At 62.3% G+C, this 18,122-nt stretch overlaps 1 protein-coding gene across 5 annotated transcripts in view; it reads right to left on the bottom strand.

The window, feature by feature from the left end:
• Positions 1-18,122, bottom strand: part of ADAR (adenosine deaminase RNA specific) — a 36,684-nt gene that overhangs the window by 2,234 nt on the left and 16,328 nt on the right. For 3 of the 5 annotated variants that reach the window (XM_044266457.1, XM_044266456.1, XM_044266453.1), the window contains exons 2-14: positions 13,166-14,556; positions 11,477-11,660; positions 10,990-11,138; positions 10,451-10,595; positions 10,162-10,352; positions 3,946-4,168; positions 3,598-3,769; positions 3,156-3,249; positions 2,713-2,835; positions 2,379-2,512; positions 817-999; positions 415-527; positions 1-128 (exon numbers count right to left, since the gene is read on the bottom strand). In XM_044266457.1, coding sequence (XP_044122392.1) covers positions 1-128; positions 415-527; positions 817-999; positions 2,379-2,512; positions 2,713-2,835; positions 3,156-3,249; positions 3,598-3,769; positions 3,946-4,168; positions 10,162-10,352; positions 10,451-10,595; positions 10,990-11,138; positions 11,477-11,660; positions 13,166-13,854 — 2,528 coding nt within the window. In that variant the 5' untranslated portion in view covers positions 13,855-14,556. Of the gene's footprint in view, positions 129-414; positions 528-816; positions 1,000-2,378; positions 2,513-2,712; positions 2,836-3,155; positions 3,250-3,597; positions 3,770-3,945; positions 4,169-10,161; positions 10,353-10,450; positions 10,596-10,989; positions 11,139-11,476; positions 11,661-13,165; positions 14,557-14,763; positions 14,847-18,122 lie in introns of those variants that run through there. The other 2 variants (XM_044266455.1, XM_044266454.1) reach the window with 2 other exon arrangements.

The following is an 18,122-nucleotide window of genomic DNA, read 5'->3' on the forward strand; positions in this document are numbered from 1 at the left end:
CCGTCCACGGTGCCCCGGGTCCCATCCAGGATCTCCAGGTCGTAGCCGTCCGCCAGGCACCAGTTGACGCTCGTCTCCTTCGTCTTCCCCGACTGCCTTTTGGAGTCGTACACGCTAACTCGGCCGACCTAGAGGTCCCGGGAGCGACAGGGGCAGATGGAGACCTTCCGGAAGGTCCTGCCGCAGGGACTCAGGGCCCCCCAGAGGGGGCATGACTCGGGATCTTTCCTCTCGGGTAGGACTTGTTTGGCACAGACTCTGGTCCTACTAAGCCCAGCTCAATTCGATGGGTCCCAGACCAAACAGAAAGGCCCCGGCGTCCGGCAGGACGACAGGACCAGCTCCTGGGACACCGGGGAGGACCCCCCCACCGGCCACAGCAAACATCAAGAGAAAGTGGAGGAGCTACAGCACCTTGGGGTGGTTGACAACGAAGGGGGGCCGCAGTCCGTCCTCGAAGGCACTCCCGTCTCTCGTCACACGGCAGCAGATGGCACGGGTCAGATGCCCTTGGCTGAAGAGGTAACCTGCGTGGGGAAGGCGGGTGCGGGAGCTTGCTGTGGGCACTGCCGCGAGGCGGAGACACACAGGGGCGCGGAAGTGCGAGCGGGTGGTGGGGACCACGGTGGCAGGCCTGGCTGGCGGAGGCTGCGCCGGGGCACGTGGCCCCAGAGCCGCAGGCACATTTCGGGCTTCAGGTGTGCCGGGACGGGCTTTTGGCGGGGGAGGGGCAGCAGCGGGGACAGGTCGGGGCGGGACGACCAACCAGCGGGAGCAGCAGTGGGGAGGGGGCGGCGGGCAGCAGCAGCCCCTCACCCAGCGTCACAGACTTGAGGTACACGGGCTGCAGGAAGTGGGTCAGCAGCGCCCCCTGCAGGCCGAGCACGTTCCAGCGCAGGATCTTGTCGCTGCAGGACATGGTGCGCAGCCGCTCCCCCAGCCGGATGCCGTCCCACGTGGGCACGATGTCGCTGGACTCCACTGGGATCGTGCCTTCGCCTGCGGAGGGACTGAGGTCAGAGCTAAGCGGGCCCCTGGGCCAGGCCCCTTCCCGGCGTGGCCTTCGCACGCCTCCCACGTGGGCCAAGGCTGTGTGGGGTCAGTCTTCATGGACTGCACCGGCTAGTGCTGGGCTACTCCGTGCGGGAACAACGGAAGCAGAACCAGAAGCAAATCCTTGTGCTCCTGGAACGTCCATGGGGGTGGGGCTGGAAGGGTCAGACCCACAGCAAGCAAGCAGAGCAGTACAGACAGAACTCTGAACGGAACAGTGCTCGGAGCCGGGAGGGAGGGACGGCAGCGGACAGTGGGGGGGGGCCTCCAGGGTCGGAACTGCCAGGGTAGCAAAGACACCAGAAAGAAGCAACAGCTGAGTTTGACAGTTTCAGACATTGAGAACAGCACAAGCAAAGGCCCTGTGGCAGCGAGAGGCTGGGCTGTCCGCGTCACTGACGAAGAGCCAGTGGGCTTGAGGCACCTGCATGTGTGCAGGCCTGGCTTCTGCGTGAAGGGTGGTGGGAAACCGTGTGGCTGTTTTCAGTGACCGCTTTACTGAGATCGAATTCACCCATTTAAAGCCACGATGGTTTTTCGTATGTTCACAGGGGTGCAGCCCTTCCCATAGTCAAGATTAGAACCTTTCATTGCCCTCAAAAGCAGCATCCCCACGTGCACCAAGCCCAGGCCCCAGGTACACACACATCCACTTCTTGTCTCCACAGGGAGCCCTGCTCTGTATTCCCGACATTCTGCACAAGCAGAGGCACGAGACGCAGGACTTCTGGGGACTGGCTGCTTTCTCGGGGCTCGCCTGTGTTGTAACAGGAGCCAGCGCCACACCCCTCTCATGGCCGAGCCGACCGCACCATGCAGACAGGTCCCGTTTGGGTCACTCGCCAGCGGCCAGACTGGGGTGGCTTTCACCCCTCGCCGTTAGGAACCAGCAAGCACTCGCCTGTTCTCCCGGGGGCGCACCCTGGAGCGAGCTGCTGGGTCCTGGGCAGCTCTGTGGGTTTTGAGCAGGGAGGTGACCTGGCCTGAGTGGGCGGGGGCGGGGTGAGGAGACACGCCCCACCGAGGGCCCCGGAGGAGGGGCCGGCAGACGGAAGGCAGCTGCGCAGCTGCACACCTGGCGCCCACCTCTGTCCCTCCTCGGACTCGGTCCCACGTCCCTTCTCCCCCCGCCCCCCGGCCGGGAAGATCAGGGATGGGAAGGGGACTCCCACGCCTGTCTCTAGCCAGGGGGGCACTCCGCCTCCTACCTGACTTGCCCAGCTCTCCGACTGCAGATGCCGGGTGGAATCGTGGCCTTCTATGCCGCACCCCCGTCCCCAGGTCACCCCCTCCCAGCAGGAGCCTTCCCGCGGCGCGCCACTCACCGTTCTCCACCTTGGTGCGCAGCTTGCCCTGTTTGGGGTTCTCGAAGACGGGGTAGTGACGGGAGTCGGAGCTCTCCACGGCGCGGTCGCTGCAGGACTTGTCGAAGAGGGCGCCGTCCCCACACGGGGCCGTGCTGCAGGACAGGGGCGTCCGTGAAAGCCCAGCTGTGCGGGGGCCTCCCCAGTCCCCGGGCCCTTTCCCGCAGCCTCCCGCAGGCCGCTGAGTCCAGTGCGGCCCAGGGAACGGCTCCGCCGGATGGGCCGGTTCGGCACTCGGATGCCCGACCCCGGGGCCTGGCAGGCTGGCTCTGGGGGCAGCAGAGACCACACGGACCTGATGTACAGATGGAACGACACGCTCTTCTTTATCTGCAGCTTTTCTCCACCCCTCGCAGGCTCGAATATGCTCTCCTTTGCCGTCTGGGGGTTGTACTTCATCAGCTCGCTATAGAGGAACCTACAAGGGGGGCCATGGCTAGGACCACGGTGGCCTCTGTGGCCCGGCCCGCGTCGGGGAGGTTCTGCCCGAGGCCCGGACACCTCGGAGAGCCAGCAGTCCTCTCAGGTCGGTCTCGCTCCTGCCCTGACCTGCTGAACACGTGAGCTGGAGGGCAGGCCGGCAAGGGGCTCCCCAGGTCCCAGGCGCAGGTGGAAGGCGTCCGCGCCCCGACAGGACCAAGAGGGCCTGGTGCGGACAGCGGGCTCTGCAGCGGCGCGGCCCCAGCCCCGAGGGGTCAGGCGTGAGACGGGCTCCTGGGCAGCCCCCGGCCCACCCACCTGATGAAGCCCCGCCGGGAGATGATCTCCGCATGGCAGTCATTCACTGTCTCCCCCTTCAGGCTGAGCGAGTCCCCCTTCACGCAGCGGTTCCCTGGAAAGCAGGCACAAGCGTGATCCTTCCCCGGGAAATGAAGGCAAACAGGCTAGAGGCTGTTTGGCTTTTCCTTTTTTTTCTTATTTGAGAGGGAGAGGGAGCGCAAGTAGGGTCTGGGCAGGGGTGGGGCAGGGGAGGGACAAGGGACTCCCTGCTGACGTGGAGCCCAATCCCACCTCTCAGGGGCTGGATCCCACTGCCCAGAGATTGGGACCTGAGATCACGGCCGGGGCCTAGATGCCCTGGGGCGCGGGGTGCAGAGGCAGTCTGGGGGGGGCTGCGGATGGAGCCTGCCTCAAGCCCCGCCCCGCCCCCCACCGGGCCTAGGCCCCGAGCCTCCCTGACCTGTGCCCAGGCTGACCACCACCCCCAGGTCGTCGGAGGCCTTCTTCATGATGACGGCAGCCAGGATCTTGCGGCCGAGCAGCGAGGGCTGGAAGCTGTTGGTGAGCGCGTTGAAGCAGCGGTGGCTCAGCATGGCGATCTGGTCGTGGAAGGTGCTGCCGCTGAGCGGGAGCTGCGGGCACAAGGCTGCGTCAGGGATCTCGCGCGCGGGCCTGGCTCCGCGTGCCGCCGGGGCCCCCGCCACAGCCCCCGACGACGGCCCAGGACGGCGCGTTAAGCGCCAAGTCCGCCCAGAGAGGAGTCAGCAGGACCCCACAAAGAGAGAGCACCAAGAGTCGACGTCTTAACTGTCTTTGGCTGTGCTTCTGGGGACCTGGAGAGGAGCATAGTTCTTCTGAGACCGGCCCCTGTCACGGGGGTTACCTCTGTGAAACCCATGCGCTCGGCCTTCTCGTTCTCCCCAATCAGGACGCGCAGGGCCGCATCTGCCGCTTCCTGCTTGCCCTGCTTCTTGCTGTGCGCGCAGACGGCGGGGAACCAGCGACCCCCAACTTTGGCCTGGTAAACGAACCTTTGGGAGGAGAAGCAGGGGTGAAGACGAGCGTCCGACCAGATGGCCGTCCGCCAGGCAGCCCTTCCCCGCCTGGGCCCTGGGACGCGCGGGGGCCTCTGCAGAGACAGAGGCCACCTGTCTGCTCCCGCCGCACGCTCACCTCTACCCTGACTCTGCTCAGCGGGAGACGTGCTGAGACCCGACGCTTCGTGCGGGCGTCCTGAGCCCCTTGCCGGAGATCGGAGGGGCCCCAGAACCGCGGGACACAGCGGGCCATGGAGCCCCGACGAGGCGCCCCGGTCCACGGAGGCTCGGGGCCGGGCTCCTGAGCTGCGATGTCCCTCATGCGGGCGGTGGGGGGCGGTGATGGCAGCCCCAGGGGAGGGGACGTGGCGTGAGAGATGCCGGAAGGCAGTGGGGTCCTGCCCGAGACTCAGGAGAATCTCACGTCTGTTCCACGCGTTTGAAAAGAACATGAGTTCCGTACACACACACACCGGCTCCCCTCGGGGTCGTCGTGGGCTGGGTCCCGGCCCAGCACCGTAAAGCCAGTCTTGCAGTCAAGTGAGATAAAACCGACTTCCTGGTTTTCCAGAGCAACACAAGTTAGGGCTACACTCCACGGAGCCTCTCAGCTGTGCAACGGCCTTAGATCTAAACAACACACGTCCCCTAATGAAAAAGCACTTCAGTGCTCACAAGATGCTGACCACCGTCGGAGCTTCCAGTGACTCGAAACCACAGACCACAGACGGCTAAATACGGAGAATTTTAGACATCGTGAGAATCACCGAAGTGAGCCGAAAGATGTGCCGTGAGCGGACGCCGCTGGAGAGAGCCCACGCCGGCTTCCGCAGTCCCGTGAGCAAACTGCCGTGGACGCGGCAAACGGCCGGCCACTGTCCGTGGGACCAAACATGGCGCGGGCTGAGGTCAGGCTGGGGATTGGACGCCAGGACCCCCACCAGCCGCCCTCCCTATGCCCAGTAACCATAGGCGGCCTGTGGTTTGCCTTTTCCTGGCACGCTGAGGACACCGAGTTAAGGAAGCCAAGACCCCGAAAACGAGAGGGGGTGCGGAAGTGAGGGGCACGGGGTGGGGGGTGGGGACACCTGCACAGCAGAGCAGGTGCAGGCAGGCGCGTGAGGCAGCGGGAAGAGAAATCATCTCTCCTGTCACTGCTGCCCTTCCTCACTGAAGCGCTGCACACGGGCGTCGGATAGGAGGAAGAAGAGGGCTTCGCCGAAAGCCTGAATAACAAGGAGGAGATCTGAAGAGTGGGACAGAGAAGTCAGAACAAACCAGCAGCGAAAATGCGGGGAAAGAGGGCCGAGGCAGCAGGGAGCAAGAGACCGTCCCTAGGGGCCTTCTGTGGCCAGTGTGGACGGGCCAGGCCTCCTGCCCTGGCAGGTTCACGCCCCTCCCACCGCAGGCCTGCGCTGAACCAGGCCCTGCCCAGACTCCGGCTTTCTCTGAACCGTCCGTAGGAAGTCCGGCCACGCCAAGCAGACTTGCAACCCACCATGCACCTTGAGCTCCTTCGAACACACACGAGACGGGAGACCCTACGTGTCTCTAGGGGATCACTGGTTCCAATCTGGCCCCTATCCAAACAGAACGGAGACCAGAAACATTCTCTGGACGAACGAACAAAGGACGGAGTGTAGTGTAGTGGAGAGGCCGCTGGAGGCTGGAGGGTCTGGAGAGCAGGAGTCTAAGACAGAGCCCAAGACTGGTCTCCTCGAGGGAGGTGAAGGGGCTGGACGTGAGGACCCACACCCGGCCACTAGTGTGAGCTACTGGGGGGGGGGGGCAGTGAGGTCGCCCATGGGGACGGGAAGGATCAGAGGAAAAGAACGTAAGAGGTGAAACCCAAGAGCTCTCCTTCAGGAGGGTCGGACTCCAGCCCAGTCGAAGCGACAAGGAAGCTGGAGGGGAGCCCCGGGTCCTGCAGAGGTCTGGGCCCCCACGGCTGGTGCCTTCCGGCAGTGAGATGCTGACATACGGTCACCGAGAAGGGCAGACGGAGGGAAGCAGTACCCTCCTGTCGCAGAGCCAATACGGCGGACCCCTGCTCGCAGCCCCGGGGGTCTTCACGCCCGCCCCTCACTCCTGGTAAGTTCTTAAATCCTGCGTGAGTCCTGGAAGTCCGAGGGAGAGTTTCCCGCAAGTGGGAGGGGAGCCGGACAGAAGGAAGGTGGGGGGTGGGGCTGGTGACATGGAACGGTCACTAGGCACCAAGGGCAGGCCCTGCGAGCCCGCGTGCCCGTCACAGGCCAGGAGGCCCTCCGGGTGCCCTGGGCCAGTGTCCTCGAGTCCTTCTTACCGGGCTCACACTCTCCTGGGAGGAAGTCAGAGCCAAAAGACAGACAAGGACACGAACAGGTGGTTCATATCCAAGAAACGCAGGTAACATGAACGTCAGGAAATGAGTCAACATCACTTACTACAGAGACAAATTCAAAATAAGACACTGTCGTCAGCTCTCCTGTAACCACCTGGGGGCGCCTGGGGGGCTCAGTGGGTTAAGCCTCTGCCTTCGGCTCAGGTCATGATCTCGGGGTCCTGGGATCGAGCCCCACATCGGGCTCTGTGCTCAGCGGGGGAGCCTGCTTCCTCCTCTCTCTGCCTGCCTCTCTGCCTACTTGTGATCTCTGTCAAGTAAATATTAACAAAAAAACACAAAAAACGAGCACTGGGTTACTGCGTAAGAAATCGTTCTCGTCGTTAAGTATGGAAGGGGAGGAAGCGTCCCTCATCTCCAGAAGCAAACACTGGCCGTTTCCCATTCTCGCAGAGCGGGCCCCGTGCCTGCATCCCAGCCCCCCCGAGCCCCCGCTGTGCCCACGGGAGTTCCACGGCCCGTGGGCACACACCGTGTGCGGTGCCGGGATGGGCGCGCCCCACGATTCACCAGTCCGCACACCAGCTCGGGTTGTCCGTTGAAACAGCAGAGCTGCCGTGCAGGGTGCGGGAGGGTTCCTGGGGGCGCCCCCCGCCCTGAAAGCGCTGCTCTCCGCTCCCCGCCGTGACGCTCGGAGGACCCCTCACGGACACGCCAGCACGCTGAGCACGTGTGCACTTAGCTCACGCGCCTCTCCGTGGAAGAACCCCTTACTTGTAAAGAAATCAGCCCCCGGTGTTTTACTCTCAGACGGCCTTTTAAGACCCCAATTCTCCTGACACCCACACCTCTGTCTTCCTGACCTTCTTTCATGGAAAGGCTTTGCCATTCCAACGTTCTCAAGTGAAAATCCCCACTTTTACCTGTGATGTTATGATTTATGTATATATTTTTAGGATTTTATTTTTAAGCAGTGTCTACACCCAACACGGGGCTCAAACCCAGAACACCGAGCCAGCGATGTTCTGCTGAGACGCGGTGGGCAGCCCCCTCCCCGCTGTGTCTGCCATGAGAGCCGGCCCGGGCCACGGGCCGTGCAGGTCCTTCAGAACTTTCTGGCTATTCTAGATTTTTTTCTTTTCGCTTTTTGAACACTTCAGTTATTTGTCAGAGCGCGTACAGGCAGGGGAGCAGCAGAGGGAGACGGAGAAGCAGACTCGGCTGAGCAGGGGACCTGGGACCCCCGGATCCTGAACCTGAGCTGAAGGCAGACGCTTCACCCACTGGGCCACCCAGGTGCCCCACACAGACTCTCGTATGAACCCGGGAATCAGGTCTTGCGGGTCTCCAAGAAGTCAGTTCCACCCCGTCCCCGGCAGGATCATGTGAAACGTAACCACTCGTCCGGGCCCAGCCGCGGTCATGAACCTGGGTTTTCTACCTCATCGCAGAGCCTCGGAGCCAGCGTGTCCTGCCCGGAGGGTGCGCATTTCCGCCGGCTCAGCCGCTGCTGCCGACAGGCTCCTCTCCTCTCCCGCGTCCGCGAACCGCTTCCTCCGCGCGCGTCGGCCCCGGTTTCCCAAGTCCCTGCTCTCCCGCCTCCCCCGCCCGGGTGTGCCCGCCGCCGCTCGCGGGCGCTCAGGGGCACGAGCCCGGTCTGCGCCGGACGGCAGCGTCCTCGCCCTGCCTTCTCTGTCCTCACGGGCTGGCGGAGCCGGCGTGCCGAGAAGCACGGGGACCCGGGCACCCCCGTGTCCCGACCTTGCCGCAAACAGCTCCCCGTTCAACACGGAGTGGACGCCTGGCGGCTGACTTCAGAGCTACGCTGTGACCCCGCTCTTCAGGAGGTACGCGGTCATGCCTACTTATTAACGGCTTGGCTTTTTAATCTGAACGGACGTTGGATTTTATTAAAAACCTTTTTGGAATCTCTGGAGAGGACTCTGAGCTTCGCCCTTATTATTATTTGGTAAATAATAACATCTTGACACAGACTAATCTTTGCACGGCACCAAGACCCCATTTCTCACGTTTTAGAACAGCAAAGGTAAAAATTTGGTTCAGATGTCCCGTTTCCAAAGTTCACGTTACGCCACTCCCCCGTTACTGAAGACCTACGTGAGTACCCATTTCTACCAACCGAAGAACATCTGAAGAGGATTTTTGCCTTTACGAAGAAAGGCAAGAAGCGAAGACCGCACCCAGCGCCGGCCGGGCAGGGAATCCCAAAGGAGCTGCGTCCTTCCGGACTGCAGAGGGCACCTGCCTCCGTACTGGGCATGACGGGCGAGCCATTTCCCAGCCGATGGAAGCGTCCACCGCTCTAGTCTCGCTGCGGGGAAGTTCGGCAACGTCTACCGAAATTTTAGACGCCCGTGGAGACGTCATTCACGGGTGTCAGAGAGTGTGGAAGTGACCCACACACCGGTCACAAGGGACTGGTGGACAGCCCAGGTCAGTGCACTGGGGAGCCACGGGGCACCTTCACACAGAGAACAGAGCGGGACCCGGACACCTCACCCAGGTCGCCCGTTACGCATGAACAGCCTGCAGCGCTCAGGGCACACGTGTGTCTGCGACGAAGGGGCCGCCCGCCGGCCCGGCTCGCGTTTAGGGGAGGACGGTCTGGAAGGACGCGCGGGGCCGTGTCCGGGCGCGAGGTCGGGGGGACAAGATTCTTGCGTTGCGTTTTAAGGCACGTATGACCTACACCAAGAGCGAACCCCTCGGAAACTGCACGGCCCGGAACCGCCCCCGCCAGCAGCCAGAGCAGGAAGGACGCCTCCGGCAGCAGGACTGCTCCGCACCCGCACAGGGAGGCCCGCGCCGGCAACGGCAACATCCTCGTTCCCGGCCCAGGCGACGGGCGGGGCGTCTGCTTCAGGAGAGACCTTTGTGTCTCCTGCTCCATGAAACCGCCGTAAGCCCCAAGCACCTGCGCCGCGGGATCCGCAGCTGCGGGGCTGCCCGGCCACGGGGCCACGGCGACTCGCGCTCTTGGGCTTGTGACAAGCCCCCTGGTGCTGAGCTTATATTAAAAAAAATAAAAGATTTAGAAAACGTCCAGAAATATGCAGCTACGGAAGGACTGTGACGGGTGTGTGCGTCCGAGACACAGAACGGCGTGTGAGACACGCTGGTCAGTGGGGAGTCGGATGCACGAGGACAGGATTTATACTTACTTTTGTTTAAAAAACAAAATGAAAAAGTAATATACGCATGGAAATTTCTAGAAGTACTAAAGACACTGGTTATGTGTAACTGTGGGGAAGGAAACTACCAGCCTGAGGAGACTTTTCCCTGCATACTTTCTCAAGGAGCCCGAGTGATTCTCTACACCCGTATGTATTCCTTTAAAAATGAAATTAAATGCTGAGCCTTCAGCTCCGGTCATGGTCCCAAGGTCCTGGGATCGAGCCCCGCATCGGGCTCTCTGCTCGGCAGGGAGCCTGCTTCCCCCTCTGTCTCTCTGCCTACTTGTGATCTCGCTCTGTCAAATAAATAAAACCTTAAAAAATATTAATCAAAACGGAGCACACCTGCTGTAGGAGTGACTGTCCTCTCCAGACAGCCAAGGGGATCTTCCAGGCCGGCCTGCCCCTGTGGCCCCGGGGGCAGCCTGTCCTCTCCCCTCTGGCGCGCGGCCATGCGGGGCCTAGACACTCACTTGGGCTCGTGCGGAGGGCCGGACTGGTCGACCAGCTTGAACTCGGCTGCGAAGCCGTGGGACCGGGCGTACTCCAGCAGGCCGCCCACGGGGTTGGTGTTCAGGTACCGCACGAGCTCGCCGATCCTCCGGACCTTGCTGGGCAGCCCGGACTGCAGGGTATCGAAGGGCTCTGTGCTCGTGCCCCCGGGCTGAAGGGGGGTCAGTGCACAAGGAGGAACTGTGAGCACGGGGGCAGCTAGGGGGTGCCGGGGCAGTCCGGGGTCCCGGGGTCGCCACGATGGCCCACCTGGGTGTCCAGAGGTGCTGAGCTGGTGGCCTCTCCGTGCAGAGCCTTCATGGCTTCCTCGGCTGCCATCTGCTTGGCCACCTTCTTGCTGGGGGCACTCACGGTGGGGAAGGTGTGGGCTCCCATGGCCACGCAGTACTGGAACCTGGCAGGACACAGAGGAGCTGGGTCAGAGCGGCACCGCTCGCCTCTCTGAGCTGGTACGGCCTCTCCGCGCCTCGGCCCATGCGGCCCTACGTGTCAGGGCCCTGGGGCCTCCTCCGGGAGCAGAGTGTGCACAGCCCCGGGGTGGGGGCTGCAGACCCACCACCAGCTACCGCCAGGCCAAGCGGCTCCCTAGCGCTTGGTCCCCGCGTCACCCTGAGGTCCTAATCCCAGGCTTTCCGCGGACCGGCGCGGAGCACGCCGCGCGGCTCCCCCGCTTCCCGTGTGGAAGACAGGCGACAGCTCAGCGGGACGACCGGCTGCCCCTCGGACGGCGAGGAGGGCGTTACGGCTCTTCCGGGAAAGCCCGGCAGAGACGCGGACGCGAGATGTACTTGGGGTCGTGGGCGGGGCCTTCTCTGGACAGGAGGCGGAACTCGCAGGAGGTCCCCAGCTTGTGCACGCACTCCAGCAAGGTGGTGACCGGGTTCTTCCCCGAAAACAAGGCTGCGGCGGAAGGGGCGCTGGGCTGGGACTCTGCCGACTGCAGAAAACGAGAGAGAGAGAAACGCCTGAGAAACCACGGCTGCTGCGTCCCGGCGGGGAGGCCGGTGAGGGGTCAACCCCGCGCGAGGGGCTGACGGCTCAGAGGGAGCGGCCGAGGGAGGTGGCGGGCACGGCAGCAAAGGTCGCGTCACGAAGCCGTCCTGCGTCCGCGTCTCATCTGCCAGCGACGGAGCCTGGACTCGGCCGTCTCGGAGGCTGCTTTCCAGTGTGGCGGTCTGTGACCCCAGCTGTGCTGGGAGGCGGGCAAGCAGGGGCGCTGGGCGTGGGGCCAAGGCAGGGGCAGAGCACGGGGCCCCCAGAAGGCAAGATGCCTACCTTCTCTGACCCCTTCTCTGTGGCGCAGTCGTAGGGCTCTTCTGGTCGTCCCCCGTCCTTGGCTTTTGCTTCCTCGAGCAGGATGGTCATGGCTTTGAGGGCCGCATCCTGCTTGGCCACCTTCTTGCTGCCGGCTTCCGCCGGGGGGAATTCTCGGCCACCAATGATGACTTGGAATTTAAATCTTGAAAGTGAGGAGATGAGTGAGTGCGGGCCTGGTTGTCCCTGCCACCCTCCCTGCGGGGCCCTGCACCCTGGGGCCCTCCTGCTACGCACGGGGGCTCCCGTCCCTTTGGAGCCTCAGCCCCGACCTTCTGGAAACACGGCAGCCAGGGACTCCTCCCAGAGCTCATCAGAGCAAACACAGCTCCGGGGAGACCCGCCATCTCTCAGCAATGAGTTAAGAGAGAGCACGCACAGAGAGCAGGAGCCAAAGCCCCCACTGCAGCGACCAGCAGCCTTGTTCTAGAGCGGCGGGTCCACTGGCTGCCGCCGGAGCGGCTCCCGCAGACAGCAAAGCTCCTCCTGCGCGGCCTCACACGCACAGAGCTCCGAGCCTGCCCGGCGTCATACTCACGGCACCTGCTGGCCCCGGGTCTGCCCCTGCCCCCACTCCCTGGAGACCCGGCCCTACGGTTGGGTCTGAGTCACCTAGGGCCCATCTGTCCAGAGGCCCTGGTCACAGAGAAGACCAAAAAGCCTTGGTTCTGGGTCTCTGGACTTAACCTGGACCTCCAGTGCTCAAGTTTTCAAATCTATTCGGGTATTTGCTCAACCTGCAATTTCGTTGAAAAAAATGGGTCAAACTTTTTACTTCTTAGATATTCTGAAATATTTGTACGTTGCACCGTTTCTTATAGCTGGAATCCAAAGAAAGGTTAACCACAAAACCTACTGCTCTGCCCCAGTTCTGGGGGGTGGGGAGTGGAGGGGAAAGAGGGCGCGACGCCCTCCTGGCCTCGGTCCCAGACACAGAGCAGTCCTGGCCCTGCTGGCTTTCGGACACACACTCCCCGTCTAGACTGCGCTCCTGCCGGCTGTCTCTGTCATGAAGTGAAGATGATGGACAGAAGGAGCAAGGGTCACCGCTGGGAAGCCACCAGCCCACTAACCTAGAGGGCAAGGGGACTCTCTCCCGCCCCCAGTGGCCCGCTCAGGGGCAGCATGCGTCCTCTGGCCTTCAGCAGCCCCATCTGGGCAGCCCCCCGTCTCCCCGTCTGTCCAGCAGCCTGCAGGGGCCTACGGCGTGGGGCCTGGCTGGCTGGTGGAGCAAGGAACCTTCTGCCGGCACAGGTCAGGGGGCACGTAACTCCCACCTCGGACAGGCGGGCAGCTGTGGATGCTCACACGACCTGGTCCCCAGGGGAGCTGAGCCACACGGGGACCTGCTCCTGCTTCCCGTGTGCACGCCCCGGGCCACCCCACCTGTTCTGTGCCTGTCCCGGGAACTCAGCTTAGGGAAGGGAGGGAGGGACCCCGGCATGGATGTGGGGTCCAGGCTCTACCACCTCCAGCCCTCGGAGGCAGGACACTGAGGCACGGAAGCCGGTTCGAGGACGCTGCTTCCAGCCTGAGGGTCAGCCACCCCCTGGCTCCCCGCAAGACACAGAGACCAAGGGAAGAGGCGGGGGCCCCGCGAGGGGCGAGGCTGCCCGGCAGGGGTGCGGGCGGCCGGTGGTGGTCTCTCACCGGGGCTCGTGCGGTGGCCCGCTCTGCTCTAGCAGGTTGAACTCGCAGGTCTGGCTGGCGAACTGGGCGTACTCCAGCAGCCCGCTGATGGGGTTCTTCAGCTGACACTCGGTCAGCTTCTTGTACGGGGAGCACCGCGGCCAGCCGTGGCTGTAGAAGGAGGGCATCTCCATGATGGCACGGAACTCGCCCGGCGCGGCGCGGATGCTGTTCAGGTCGTCCGGGATGTCGTCCGTGGCCCACTGGCCGTTCTCGAAGTCCACGTAGCCTGTCCTCGTGGGGCCGTTGTCGTGCGCCGGCGGCTTCGGCCTCACCGGCTCCGGCGCCGCCTCCTGCCTGCCCTCCGGCTTCAGGACCGGCTCCTGCCCGTTCCGCACCGCGGCGGCCGCGACACTGTCGGAGGCGTCCGGTGCGGCCGGGGGATGGGAGGGGGGTGTCGCGTCGCCTGTGGTATCGGGGACGGCGGCCGCGTTTCTCTTCATCTGGACGCGCTCCCGCTTCTTGTCGGTCAGGTGCCACACGGGGGGCGTGGCGCCCAGGCGGTACACGTCGCCCTGCCGCTCCAGGTCGACCAGCACGGCGTTGACGTCCCGGGCCCTGCTGAGGCCGATGTTCTTTGCCACATTCAGGGCAGAGGCGCCACACACGTTGAATAGGAAGTCACAGACTTTCTCCCTGATCTCGGCCATGTCCAAAGGCTCGGGAGGACCTTCCAAGCCAGGCTCGGAGCTTCCGTCTTCAGCTTCCAAACTGGGGTTCAAGGTGGGCACTTCCCAGCTGCGGCCGTGGGCGCTGGCTGCCCGGCTCCCGGCCTGAGCGGCGACTCTCCACAGAGGGGGCGTTCCCGCCTCCCGACACAGCTGACCCTTCTTCTCCAGAGAATACAGAACTCGATTGACTTCCTTCTTCGGGACTCCAAGCCTCCCAGCCAGATCATGGGCCGTGGCAGCCGTCCCTTCCCCAAGCTGCTGCAGGACGAGCTCCGAGACTCTCTCGACCTGGCCCTGGTGGATAGCAAGCTCCTGGAAGTGTGAGGAGAGCCTGTCCACACCTCTCCACGGCAGAGAGCGGCCGCGCGGGGGGGGGCGCGGGCACGCCCTCGGGAGCACCTGATGTCTAGGAGGCACAGCTGCGGGGACACCCCAGGCCCCCAGCCCCCTGCTCCTGGCAGGCAGTCCTGGAAACCTCGGCCTGAGTTCGGAGACCAGCGGTGGCAGTGATGGCGTCTGCTTTCCAGTTAGGGGGGCTTCAGGGAGCAGCCCCTTGAGAAACTCTATTTGCCGGAGCTGGAAGAGATTCAGGGAAGATCCAGGCCCTGGCTGCTGCTGTCTGGGCCTGCTGTGCTCATGGCCTCGGAGGCTCTGGGGGCAGGATCTGGTCAGTGAACACCCCTGCAGAATAAGAAGAGGGAAGAGAATGTGAACAAGGACCTGGGCCATGAGCCTGTCCCTTCTCTCTGCCTGGGGGGCCACACCTGCCTCCCGAGGGGTGGAGAGGCAAGGGAGAGGTAGGCGTGTGACCCAGCCCGCACTGCCTAGGGACCGCCACCCGAAAGAGCAAAGCGAGCGGGAGGCCGAACCGGGAGCCGTCAGGGGCACCCGAGGTGGCCGTGGCAGCTGGGCCTCTCCCGTGAGCCTTGCAGGATTCTGGGGGGCTGAAACAAATCCTTCCACTTTGCAAAGTAAGAACCCTTTTAAGATTAAAAACAAAGAAATAAATGTTATTTTGTTTTAAAAACAAAAACACAATGATAACGTCAAAATGCCCAGGGAGCCCTGGACCAGGATGTGCCCTGGGCAGGACAACAAACCCCCATGCGCTGCACGACCTGGAGCTCAGTCCCCCAAGGCCACGAGGGGCGCACCTTCCCGTGTGCAAACCTCACAGGTTTACTGCTCGCCACTGCCTCCCCGGGAGGCCGGAATTTGGTTTTGGGCGGTGGTGGTGGGGGGGCGGGGGGATGATTTCCTTGGGGAAGGACACACCGGCTTCATGTTCCAGTGTGGTGGCCAGGTTTGGAAGAGACACTGGCACTTCTGCTCACACCGCCCAGCCTCCCACAGGTGTCTGGTGTCTTAGACACCTTGGTGTCACCCCCCCAAGGCCCTGCACTGCCCTCTCCAGAGCCGTTTCCACCCCCGTCCTTCAGGATCCTGTTCCCCAGGACACGGGCTGCCCTGACCTGTCACCTCCCAGAACACTGTGCACCTGTGACCCCTGCCCCCACCCAGGGCAGAGCTCATCCTGTCCCCGGAGCTGCTCACTGCAGCGGGGAGAGGGGCAGGAGGTATTTAAGGGACCTGGGGGGGCGACCTCTAGCAACAACATCTCCTCATGCTGGTCCACCCCCCGCCCCCCATCTGAAGGTCCTGAAAGCTCCAGCGACCGCAGGCAGCTGTGCCCACCTTCAGTAACCGTGGCCGTCACCCCCCACACCCGGGCATGACCTGGGGACCCGAGCGCTCGGCTCCTCACGCTCACCACCCCCTCCCTCCTCTGGCCACCCGAGTGGCAGGTCCAGTCCTCACTCATTCTCCCTGTTCCGCTAGCTGGGGCGACACCCACTCCTCAAAGCCTGAAACTCTCCCAGGAAAGGACCCGCTGGGGCTGCCGCTGTGGCCCAGAGCAGGGACGACACGCGAGCCCTGGGGTCCGGGGGCCGAGTTTGCTGAGTCCTGCTCTTTCCCGATGGCAACCTCCCTGTGCATCTCCTGCTTCCGCTTGGGACTCCCAGGGAGCCCCTACGCGAGTGGCCGCTGTGGCTGTGGGTCCGCAGCCCCCAAGCCTTCCTCATTCTGACCCTACACACGCCTCCACTCAGCCCGGGTCTCACGGCCGGCTCCGTCCTCTGCCCACGGGCCCTGCCCCCATTCCCGCACGCAGGCTTCCCCAAGGTGCTGGAGAAGGACACGGGCGGTGGAACGCCCTCCTCTGAACTCGGATTCCGTTTCTCCGGCTTGGTGGTCCACTCAGGTTCCCAAACACGCCCTGGACAGAGGCTCTTCCTTACAAACGCCCCTCACGCCGCCTTCTCTTCTTCTGTGTCCCCATGTCCCTTGTGTGTGGAGGAAAGGGACATGTGTGGAGGGCCTCCCCCTCCTCCCCCAGGTCGACTTCATCCACCCCCCAACATAAATTAGCGCTCCTAAGAAACAGTGCTCCAACCTCTTTCCTCTATTTCCTCCAGCCACTGCCTTGCAAAGCGAAGACTTGAACTTCCAAATGCCTGGACGATCTGCCCACTTGGATACCCCGCCCCACCTCGAACAGCACATGTTCCGAACCAGACGAAGCCTCTCCCTCAGCCCCGCCCGTTCTGCTATTCCCAGGACTGCGGCCAGCGCTGTTCTCACCGTTATGCGGGGCAGAGACCCAAGCCAGCTTTGCCGCCTGCCTCCCTCGCTCAGCCCCTGCGTCGTCTGGGCAGTCGCTAAGCTCGACCTTGTCCACCCCCACCCCATAGTTTCTCATACACGCTGTCTTTTTCCAGCTCTGGCCTCTAATTACTTCTCACCAGGCCGTCACAAAGCCTTGATCTTTGTACCCGTACATTCCAGTCCAGCGGACCTGACAGCTTCTCTACGGCCCCATTACAAGTCTGACCCTTTCCTTCGAGATCTCCTTAGAGGCCACCTTCTTCTGGAGACATCTGACTCAGCCCGTGGGTGTTTCCTCTCCTCGAGCCCCTCCCTCTCACCTCCTACAATACCGTTCCTTTACCTCTGGTCACACCGTTGTGTGTGTTTGTTTGTTGGACCGGCACCTAATCACTGTGTATCACGAGGCAATTACCAAGACGGAGTGTCCAGAAAGGGTGCTCACGGACTCACTCCCGATATTCTCCATCAAGCGCTAATGGGGGAGACACAGTCTACTTCACAGTGAACGCCCAGGAGGCGGGGACAGTGTCTCAGTTATCTCTGTGCTCCCAGCACCGAAGACAGCACCTGCCCTCAAGCTGATCCCGAACCAACATTTGCTGAATCAGTGACGGCAGCAACAAGCAGTCTGTCTCTTCGTGGTTCCTCCTGCCACCCTCTACTAGGGAACAAAGTGTATGTGGGCACAGAGGGGAGTGCCCAGCTCCCCGCTGAATTATGGAGACTTCAGGGATTTCCCCACTAGCTGTTGGAGGGACCTTGGTCGAACAATTACTTTGCAAAGTGGTAAAGTCAGCTTCTAGCTAAATGTACACAGCTGCTACTTGCCTAAAACCTGCACAACGTGTGTCTGTCTCCAGAAGAGGAACCACAGATTATGGCACACTCATGCCACAGAACAGCAGTGTTTTGTTTTTTTTTTAAACAATGTGTTACAATCTATTCATACCCACCTGGAGAAAATCTAGCAATGACACAAGGCTGAATTAATAACCACAAAAAAGCAAGCTGAAGAGCCGGTCGGCTCCAAGCTTGTCCTGGAAACAGAAGGAAAAGCCTCACCCTTACGTGCACCTGTGCGAACCCAGAGACAGGAAGGAAGGAAAGTCGATGTGTGAAGGAAAGAATGGGTGTGTATTTGTTCGAATAGTTAAGGAACTCTGCAGGGAGATTATTAATTTTATCTTCACCCCCAAGTCTCCTAATAGTGAAGCCAGAGCATGGTTTGCGAACAGCCCCAGGGAGAGCCACTTAAGGGAGTGAGAGGGAGCCCGTGGGAAGCAGCCCGTGGGGACCCTTCCTAGTCCCTCAACACCCCAAGCCACTTCATGGCCACGCCCCATCCCGTTCACTTTCACCCAATCTCCTACGCTTGGGATCCAGAGCTGAGCCCCCACCCGTACCACATGGGTTCCACTGAGTGATATATTGGTATGTGTGAAGTGAGGCTTTTCCTTCAGGCCAGGGGCCCCCCAATCCTTTGGAAGAGGAGAATGAAAAAAATTATGTAACTTTTGAAAAGGGAAGTCTAACTTACATACATAAAGTTTACCTTTTTGTGTACTCTGTGAGGTTTT

This window comes from Neovison vison, chromosome 10 (genome assembly GCF_020171115.1).
Source record: "Neovison vison isolate M4711 chromosome 10, ASM_NN_V1, whole genome shotgun sequence".
NCBI lineage: Eukaryota > Metazoa > Chordata > Mammalia > Carnivora > Mustelidae > Neogale > Neogale vison.